This window comes from Sinocyclocheilus rhinocerous, unplaced genomic scaffold (assembly GCF_001515625.1).
Source record: "Sinocyclocheilus rhinocerous isolate Xijiao unplaced genomic scaffold, SAMN03320098_v1.1 scaffold1309, whole genome shotgun sequence".
Taxonomy (NCBI): domain Eukaryota; kingdom Metazoa; phylum Chordata; class Actinopteri; order Cypriniformes; family Cyprinidae; genus Sinocyclocheilus; species Sinocyclocheilus rhinocerous.
Window position 1 is genome coordinate 705,547 of NW_015634493.1, and position 11,045 is coordinate 716,591.

The following is an 11,045-nucleotide window of genomic DNA, read 5'->3' on the forward strand; positions in this document are numbered from 1 at the left end:
ATTTATTTTATTTTTTTTATATAGGATTAGAATAGAGAGTGCTAGAGTTAGAGGGTCAAAAAAAAAAAAGACGGAAGAGATGTGTTTTTAGCTGATTCTTGAAGATTCTGCTCGGATTGAGTTGGGCAGATCATTCCACCAGGAGGGAACATTTAATATAAAAGTCTGTGAAAGTGATTTTGTGCCTCTTTGAAATGGCACAATAAAGCGAAGTTCACTTGCAGAACACAAGCTTCTAGAGGGCACATAACTCTGAAGTAATGAATTTAGGTAAATGGGTGCAGAGCCAGTGGTGGTTTTGTAGGCAAACATTAATGCCTTGAATTTAATGCGAGCAGCTACTGGTAGCCAGTGCAAATTGATGAACAGAGGTGTGACGTGCATTCTTTTTGGCTCATTAAAAATGTATCTTGCTGCCGCGTTCTGGATTAATTTTTTTTAATAATTTTTTTAATTTATGCATTTAGCAGACGCTTTTATCCAAAGCGACTTACAGTGCATTCAGGCTATACATTTTTTTACCAGTATGTGTGTTCCCTGGGAATCGAACCCACACTTGCGCTACTAACAGGAATAATTGTAAAGGTTTGATAGAACTGGCTGGAAGACCTGCCAAGAGAGCATTGCAATACAGAACAAGATCTCAGCCTGGACAGCCTGAAGCAACTTTACGAGATACATATACCATTCAAAAGTTTGGGGTCACTAGATTTTCTTTTAATGTTTTTGAAAGAAGACTCTCAGTAATAATGTCAACTATTATAACAATTTAAAATAACTGTTTTAATATATTTTAAAATGTAAATTATTCCTGTGATAGTAAAGCTGAATTTTCAGCATCATTACTCCAGTGTCACGTGATCCTCCAGAAATCTTTATAGTATGCTGATTTGCTGTTCAAAAAACTATTTTAATAACATTTGCACTGCTCAAAAATTGATTTACTGACACTTGTGACTTGTTGAATTAATGCTTCTGGCTGAATAAAAGCATAAATTGCATTTAAACAAAATTAAATAAGTCCATGTCACACTTCAAGATGCTTTGCTTCTTTGTATTAATAGAATGTTCTTTAGATTATTAAACTTCACACTAAAAAATAGATTATTATTTCTTCACACTAAATAAATAAATAAATAAACTCCACTGAAATGTGTTTTGGGGAACCAAAAAACTTTCTTCAACAGATTCACTGCATATAACAACATAACATAACATAGCATAACATAATAATTACACACATTTTGTCAGAATGCTGTCGTTATGGTATCTAACCAGCTTGACCCTCTGGACTGACCTACTACTGTTCTGAGATAAGTTTGTAATTAGGAAAATTAGCAGGACTTCTCAAGAGACAGAGAGAGAAAGAAAGATAGAAAGAGAGAGAGAGTACACTCCTCCCCTCTATCTCTGTTGTTCACAATAAAGATTTATCAGTGAAGGTGTTTATCAAAGTTTTCAGAAAACTCCAAATTAATCTCTAAATTGTTATCTCTATGCCCAAGCAGTGAAGACACTTCTTATGTAAATCATGACCTACTAATTCTGCTGTTATCAGACATAATGTAATTTGCATAATTGTCCCCTCATTCAGCAGCCCAGCTTGTTTAAATTTCGACCTTTGGCTTTTGGTGGGCCACACCTTGTATAAGTCATGAAAACTCCATGAGTGGCATTTGCATAACACACACTCAAAACTCCATCCACGTTTCTGAGTCGGACACAGGATTACAGGATCATTCAAAAGTTAAGATTTTTAATGTGTTAAAAGAAGTCTCTTAGGCTCATCAAGACTGCTTCAAGAATCCAGTAAAATCAGTAATATTGTGAAATATTATTTCAATTTAAAATAAATCTTTTCAATTTCAATATATTTTAAAATGTCATTTATTCCTGTTATGCAAAGCTGAATTTTCAGCATCATTACTCTGGTCTTCAGTGTCACATGATCCTTCAGAAATCATTTGAATATGCTGATTTGCTGCTCAAGAAACATGTATTATTATAATCAATGTTGAAAACAGTTGTGCTGCTAATATTTTTGTGGAAATTTTTTTTTTTTTTAGAATATTTGATATATATATATATTGAAATTTCAAAAGAACAGCATTTGTTTGAATCAGAAATCATTATAAAACGGTAACTTTTGATCAATTTAATGAAGCCTTAATTAATAAAAGTATTAATTTTGTAAAAAAAAATCCCACTGACTCCAAAACTTTGGAACAGCAATGTATAAAGTTATATTCTACTCATTATAATAATGTGATTTCAACTATAAATATATATATATATATATATATATATATATATATATGGTGTAATGTGCTGTAAACATGTCTCAGATATTTGAGTTTTGTTTCTTTTCATTTTTATCACTGCAGAAAACAGAAAAAAGAAGTAATGTGCACCCACAGAGTATAGTATCCTCACTCACAAGAGTACTGAGCATGTCAATCTTTAAGTAGCGAGAAAAATACATCTTTATGTTTAAGCCAAAAACAACTTCTCCCACATCAGTACGAGGCAGACATCATGAGCTTTGGGAATTTGGCAGACAACATATTAGTTCAACTTATTGTGCAACATCTCGATATAAATAGACAAAAACCCTCTGACACAAACACAGAAATAGTTCTGTCTCCATTTACTCGACTTCATGCTGATACTGTTATCCTGCTCAAAAACTTTTCACACTGTGATATAGGATTTTGGTCACACAATACTTTTCCTCTATTATTTAGTTGCAGGGGAAAAAATGGTTTGGCAACAATGGCATCACATTCAGGGCATCGGTTGAAAGCCTAATCTCTCAGCACAGATGTGTAGGACTCCTATAATTCAAGCATTTGAAGCGAGCTCAAAGACGCCTCCATTGGCATTAAAAGATTCACCACAGTGCTGGCACTAACAGAGGACACGGTAAACCCAAATAAGAGACCAAACTCAACTCGTGCACATTGATATAATGTCAACATCTGCTTTCAAAAACATGCATCCATTACGACTGGCAGAGTTCAGCATCAAAAAACTCCCCATTGGCTCTGTTTCAAAACCTAGTGAACTGCCTACGTAGGCAGCATCTAAAGGCATTATAGACACGTTCCTGTCATGTAGGTTGTTCCAAAAGGTAGGCATACGGTGGCCGAAAAGTGCAAAGCAAATCACAATTCTGAAAACAAAATAACAAATTACAAAAGCAAATGCAAGTCTAAAAAACATAATAACAATTCAGAAAACCCTATTTACACTATGTTAAAATAGCAGGTTTTCTACTATCAAGTATACTACTTGTTGCAAATAGTGGCAATTATCTGCACTTCAGTATTGTAGTACATTATAAAACAGTATGCAATAATAACATATTGAGTGTAAATTATAATTAAAATTTTTATTATTAAATGGATGCCACCTTATTGGTACAATAAAGCCCTCCCTACACCTACCCTAACCCTACCCGATACTTTATTTTCAACTTTTTGATTATTTCCTTAATTTTTATTGAAAATAAATGCCTTTACGATGTGATACGAGATTTGAAAAGGGAGAAAAAAAAAGTTTGGCAAAAGTTGGGATCGAACCCGGGTCGATCGCGTCAAAAAGCCAACAACAAGCGCTTAACCATCTGCGCCACTGGAGCTGATGGTTTACAGCCACTAAATAGACTAAATTTTTTCTGTATACTTCCTGTATACGTTGATTGACAGATGTCTCGTCCAGTCAGTGGTGAGTAATCCCAAACCAATGGCGCTGTCTCAAACTATACCTACCTCTTCCGGTTTGTCTGATTTGTCTTTGTGTTTTCTGACTTGTTATAATGTTTTCTGAATTGTTGTTGTGCTTTCTGAATTGTTCTTTTGTTTTTTAGACTTGCATTTGCATTTGTAATTTGTTTTCAGAATTGTGATTTGCTTTGCACTTCTCGGCCACCGTATAGGCAGCATAATTATTCTAAAATACCTTCTATTTGGCTTTCAAAGGTAGTATCGCATAAAAAGCATGCACCGTGCTTGCCATCTAGGATGAAAAAATAATGCATTTTAGTTGACAAAGCGAGAGAAATTGTTTGATGTATATATACTTATAATTTATACTAAAAAGTATTAATAAAATTAACCTCAAAATAATTAAAAATAGACTGTTTACAGTATATTTGAATGTGCTGTGTATTTTTATGCATCACACTGTTAGAATAGTAACATGTTAACAACAAATACATTTTTACATATATATATATATATATATATATATATGAGATACGATTTCCATTTTCAGCTGCCTATGTAGACTGTAGACAGCAAGACATCTGCAATGTGGCAGAATCGTGGCTCAAATATATGGATTTAAAATGAATGCTAAACTTAAATTCATTACAAATGTGTAACATAAAAAAATTATATTTTATACATTTATAAATATTTTATAGGAGTATATGCTTTTTACATGTACATACTATATTACCAGTCATAGACATTCTAAAATATCAAAATATATATATACTGTATATATATATATATATATATGTTAGTATATAATTTTTTATGATATTTAATAGTTCACACAAAAAAAATGTCAATTAAAAAAATATAATTTATGCTGATAACTGTGCCACTTCAATACTGTATTGAGATTTGATTATAATATAAATTATCACTGTGCAATGGTATTTCAGGATTAATGAATAAGACTTGTTTCATTTTGTATCTTACATAAATCCTTAAACCTTGCATCCAGAGAGAGCTACAGACCTCCATTATCTTCCCTCACACAAACTGTATGACAATCATTCCTGCCTTAAGTATTAGATCGCATTCAGAATGAATTACAGCGTCATTAAAGTTCAAATGCAGTGGGCTGATGCTGCCAGACACCAAGAGTGATCCAGTTACCACAGCATCAGACAAACATGCATATACATCATTAGAGCTAAATTAAAAGCCCTTTGGGGTTTGCTGGCCTGTTTGCTTTAATGTTGCTTTTGAGGCCTGGCTAAAAGGAAGTAATTCCAGGGGAGGATTCCTGTCATCCATACAGGCCATGCTGACAACCACGGCCGCATTTCCTATTGATTCACAGCAGATAATTCATCCCTCACACCCACATTCAAGACCAGAGCGGAAAAATACATACATTTGCTCATAAAATATATAGACCTGCACTCAGACTCATGTACACACTCCTATTGACACACACGCATGGTTTTTCACCTCAGGCAATCTACCCGCAAGAGGGACTGAACAAGTTCACTGAACAACAAAGGAAGGAAACAGTTAATCAATATGCATGAAGGCAGAGATAGTGAGAAAAAGAAAGACAGGAAAATAAAAAGGATAGGCTCTGTCTGTTTCACCAAACGAACGGCCGTACTTGCATTCAGTTCAGTCATTATGCACTGACCGTTGATTTAAACCTCCACTTCAGCAAAGTGAAACTCTTACTTCTTTAAGAGAAATGGCACCGACACAGTAAGAACAATACCAAAAGAAACTCAGTAAGAAGATGGGTGCTCAAGCAGCAACATTTCTTGTAATTGCTTAGGGAAGTCCAAATCGACAACCATAAAACCCTAACATTTCCTCTAAAACTCTGCATCAAAGTACCGGACGCAAACACACTAACTCATTTTTACCAGAATGCACTGTAAATGCACTGTCTAAAATGAAGGAAAAAGACAACGTGCAGACTATTTCTGACAAGCCAGGACTAAAAAACTGTGACATTTGCATAACCAAAAGCATTTGCAATTACAATTCACCAATTAGGACATCAGAAGCTTTGTGAGAAAGCAGGCCCTCATTATGAACCCAAGAATCATACCAAGTGTGTCAGACAAAACAACACAAAGCTGGTTGGTTTAAACCTGAGCCAGAAGAAAAAAAAAAAAAAGCTGAAGCAATGATGAGGAGAGAGGTTTACTGGTAAGGTCAAGACAGTCTAGCGCACACCAAACCAAGGATGTAATGTTTGGTTTTTACGCAAAATCATTAGTACATGAATCAAAAACAAACAAATAATAATAATACAAATAAAATCCTTAGACAAGTTATTAAAAATAGGTTCTCACGATCCATTCGTGATTTTTTTTTTTTGTAGGCTTCATCGTTATGTCAGTAGGTTGCAAAAAGTGATTGAATCATTAACTCGTTCAAACACACTGATTCAATTCAGGTACAAAACATGTAACTGTCCTTACAAGTACATCATTGAATTATTCACTCACCTGAGTCATTCAACAATGCTGAACAACGCTCAGAAATTAAACAACTGCCTATCTTTAAGAATGAGTCACTGAATCATTAACTCAGTGATTCATTCAGTACAAAAAATAAGTTACTATTAGTGAGTCATTGAATCATTCATGCATCTGATTCATTCATACACGCTCATTCAATCAGGAACTAAACATTCATTCATTCATATGATTTGTTCAACAACACTGATTGATTCAGGTTGACTATACACGTGTTTTGGGACATACTTCCAGTGACTCATTGAATCATTCACTCATTAGATTCACTCAACAGCATTAATTTATTCAGTAACACCACAACTGTGCATTGTGAGATGCTTAATGTTTCACTTGAAAATATTTTCTGTGGAGGAGCAAAAATACACAAAGCAACTTCTAATACTGTGTCTAAAATATAAGTCACTCAATATTAAAGGGATAGTCCATTCAAAAATGAAACACATTCTGTCATTGTTTATGCCCCCACCTCGCCCTCTTGTCGTTCAAAACCTGTATGCATTTTGTTTCTTTTGCGAAATGCTGGGAATCAAACAGTTTCGGTTTGCATTGACTTGCATTAAGTACAATAAAAGTCAATGGGAACCAAACTGTTTGATTACCAACATTCTTCAAAATATCTTCTTTTTTGTTCCACAGATTAAGGAAAATCATATAGATTTGGAGCAACATGGGGAGTAAATAATGACAGAATTTTCATTTTTGGGGGAACTATCCCTTTAACATCTTGAACTGTTGTATAAAAGCTATAACACATTCACGATCGTCCTTGCATGATCTACAAACCATTGTGACACAGTTATATCACACCACGTTACAGGAAAAACTTCACCATTTCAAAAACAGCTGCGTTGCTGTCACTGCAAAATGTAATTAAGTTAAAGGGTCTTAGTTCCCTTTTAGTCAGTCACGTTCCACGTTACGTCAGTAACTGACGAATTGGGATCCCAATTCATCAGTCACTGACGTAACGTCTCCGTTCCCTCCTTCAGGGAATGAGGGTTACATACGTAACCGAGACGTTACTTTAGTTAGTTACTCCCCAAAACCACAGCTAGAATCCTTTGGGACAGAGGCGGGATTAGCACAAGCATTTTCCGTTGTAGTCCTACCTGCGTGAGGTGCTGTCAGAAAGGGAAGCTTGATGGGTGAGAATGAGAGCAGGTGGAGAGGGTGAGCAGAAGAGACAGATGGTCCCTGTGTCACGTCAGATTCCATCGCCATCATGGCTGCTGCTGCCAGAGCGATCCGTTTAGAACTTCCTACTCGCTTAATGGCCACGGGACAACCTGAAAAGAGAAATAAAGTTTGATAAAAGAAGTGAATTACTTTGCTTTGTCGAATAATACCTTGCAAATAACAGTATTTTTGGTTGGCAATTTTCTAACAAAGTATGTGCTCCGAAATATTTATTGTGATGGCTGAACTTGAACAAGGATGGGGAAATGGTCCCAGTAAATTCAGTAATGTGAGTCTGTGTCGATTTTTATTCCATCAAGCTGTCTATTTAAAGTCACCATTAAATCAAAATTTATTTTTTTAATAGAATATTGCAGTTTATGATTTATCTGTGCACACGATTTTTTTTTTTTATTCATGTGTCTTCATAAACTTTAATGAAATGATACTAAAACATAATCATGTGAGAGTGCAGCAATTACCAAACAGTCAGTTCCCAATGGACAAAATCAAGTGCCGCCGTACATCTTTTCTCGTTCAAGAGACAGTTTTACAGTATGCATCATAATAGGGAAGATGATCATAACCAGTGGTGTAGTGCAGGGTATACGCAGCTGTATGGCATATACCCACTACTTTATCAGTCGGCATTGCGTATACCCACGTCTAAATCCCCTACGATGCGCTTCATCCTGTAGTGTCTTGCATTAGCCAAATCAAGACAGTCCAGTACATGAGTAGCTAATCTAATTGCATGTGAACAAATGCAAATATTCCCTAAAAACACTCAGGACTGAGGCGTAAACACGTTCATGCAGGCTATGTTTCATTCATACTGGAAGCTGGAGGGCGCATGTAACTGTCGTAGGCTAGTAAGAGCTAGGACGCTAGGGGCCGTGGCCTTTAGCCTCCTTGTTAGAGCGCCCGCCTCCCACGCCGGAGACTGCGATTCAAATCCCGCTCGGAGCGTGGCGAAGTAGAACCGGTTACATTTGGTGCCGTGACCCGGATGGGAGTGAGGTTTAGGGGGGTGAGTGTAACTGTCGTAGGCTAGTAAGAGCTGTGCGTGTAAACCTCACTCCCCTGATCTCAAGAGGCGCTCTAGCGACTGATGCTAGGGGCCGTGGCCTTTAGCCTCCTTGTTAGAACGCCGGAGACCGCGGTTTGAATCCCGCTCGGAGCGAGGCGAAGTAGAACCGGTTACACACAAGTCCAAAACAGACTCATAGAAGTAATAACTTCTACCAGGAAATTCCTAATATGTATAAAGGAATTATATTTATTATATTCATTATATTTGATTATTATTATATTTGACATTTCTGTGTCAGGGCTCAGAATTGCCATTTCCCCATCACTGTATGTCATGGGAGAAACAGTCAGTCACACATAGGAGTAGAGCTGTACAGTTCTGGATAAATTGAGAATGACAGTTTTTTTTGTTTGTTTCAAATAGAGATCATGATTCTCCCACGATTGTATACAGTCAGCTAAACAAAATAGCATGTATTTATTTAATTTTATTTGAATTATGTATTGCAAAATCTGCACCTCTTCTGTGGCTAATATTAATTTCATAATGATCTTGTTCCATGAAGTCAAGCAGCAGAAGTTAAGTGACAGTGTGCAAATACTACTGGCTCATTTTGGGGTGAACTAAATATGCAAGACTAGTTTTACATGTCACTGTTTATAACAAAGGGCATTCATAAGGGCCGCTTAAAAAAATTGGGGGCATAAATTGAGTATACCCACTTCCTACCCGGTCTCATGGCAAATACGTACCTGGGGGCACATTTTTGCAAGACGCGAAATACGTACCAATAAGTACATATCACTGCAGTTTCCAAAAAAATGAACACTAGAGGCAGTAAAACTCCGACACCTTTTAAATTATTTTCACACAGAGTATGATTTACAGAGTTTCGATTAATAAAGCATAATTTTCGCGCAATTACTTGAAGAGTATTATGTTGTGACTTCAAAACATTTTTAATATGCTGGGAGATTTGAAAACCGATGCTTTTGATTGTTAGCACCGCACATATCCAGCTTATTAATTTTAATATTAATTCATTTAAAATCAGCATATTAATGGGTTTTCATAGACGATAGGTTTGTTCGGTAGGTCACGGAGTACGGAGACGTACTTGAGAGGTGAGGAGCTCCGGTTCGAACACTTCTCAAGGCACCACTACACCACTGATCATAACTTCAGTTTAACGCTGAATTTAAATGCACAATGTTTTAGAGATGTTAATGTTATGTATTATTGAAGTGACTTTAATCATTTTAATCACTTTAATCACCATCTATAATCTGCCTAAAACATAACATGTTACTATAAGAAAGTAAATAGGGATCAAGCTCTACAGTGTTCCATATGTAGAATTAAAAAAGAAAAAAGAAAATAAAGAGTCATATAAATAGAGATTGTTATAATTCTATGATGTACATCAGTGGTGACTGTATGTGTATTCTTCCCACCGGATGTTGTGTGCAGGTCTGTCTTTGCTCTGGGGTTTAATTGGCTGCCAGATATTTTCATGGGCTTTTGCCTTTGTGTTTCATCAAAGTGTTGAAATCCTTATCAAATCTGAACACACAATCCCTCACACACACTAATATCTACTATATGTGAGTGCATGGAAAACTCCATAACTGCACGTTGACGCATTAGAAGAGATGTGGTTTGTAACGTTGAATGTTGAATGTTTATAATTATAATTTTTCTACTTCAATATTTCACAGTAATTCAATTTGTTACTTGGAGTTTGCAAAATCATTTGTGAAATTTGCTAGTAATTATCTTATATGTTTTGCAGTAGCCTAACCAAATATATTGTATAGTACATAATTTGACACAATTTTGGGTCAAATATGGACAAACCCAGCTGTTGGGTTCAATTTTTTAATGACATTTTTAACCCAAAAGTTGAGTTAGTCCATATTTGACCCATAGTTGGGTTGAAACAACCCAGCATTTTTTAGAGTGTAATAGTCAATTGTTTTGGACTGACAGTTGTTTCCATTTGCAAAGCATCATGGGATGAGTAGTATACTCAAGTATACTTACTTACTCACGTATACTTATACTTACGCAAGTCATTTACTCAAGTATACTTAAAGTGTAGGATTTACTTTTAAACCATTTTTCACTCAGAAATTGTTAGTGAATTTCACAAATAATCACAAATAAATGGCAAGTAACATTGAATTAAGCATGACATTTTTGGAGTATTACAATGGTTGTCAAAACCATGATGATGATCCATTATTAGTCACCTGGGTGAGCTTACACACATGTGCTCGTCTCATCTCCACCATTTTCAGCGCCTGCCTCCTCCCCTGAGTGAGGGAAATGCTATTTAACGAAACCTTGAAGAGATCTTTGGAATGAGCAGGCGGGGTGTTTCTTCCACGCTGAGCAGCTGAAACACTTTATCTAATGGTACTGAGTGGGCGGATCAGAGCCAACCAGAGCAGTTAGCATGCACATGTACCACACTAGAAATCAGGCCACCGGGGAATATATCATATGGAACGGCTCCAGCACGTCGACTCTCCCATACTGCGAGAACACTTTAGAAGGCGGAAAAACAACAGAGGGTTGGGTTGG

The 11,045-nt window shown here is 36.0% G+C and overlaps 1 protein-coding gene across 1 annotated transcript in view; it reads right to left on the reverse strand.

The window, feature by feature from the left end:
* The window catches only part of LOC107745703 (transcription elongation regulator 1-like protein), a 98,801-nt gene that overhangs the window by 55,633 nt on the left and 32,123 nt on the right, over positions 1-11,045 (reverse strand). The window contains exon 4 of the mRNA XM_016559630.1: positions 7,360-7,536. Within this exon, the coding sequence (XP_016415116.1) occupies positions 7,360-7,536 (177 nt within the window). The remainder of the gene's footprint in view (positions 1-7,359; positions 7,537-11,045) is intronic.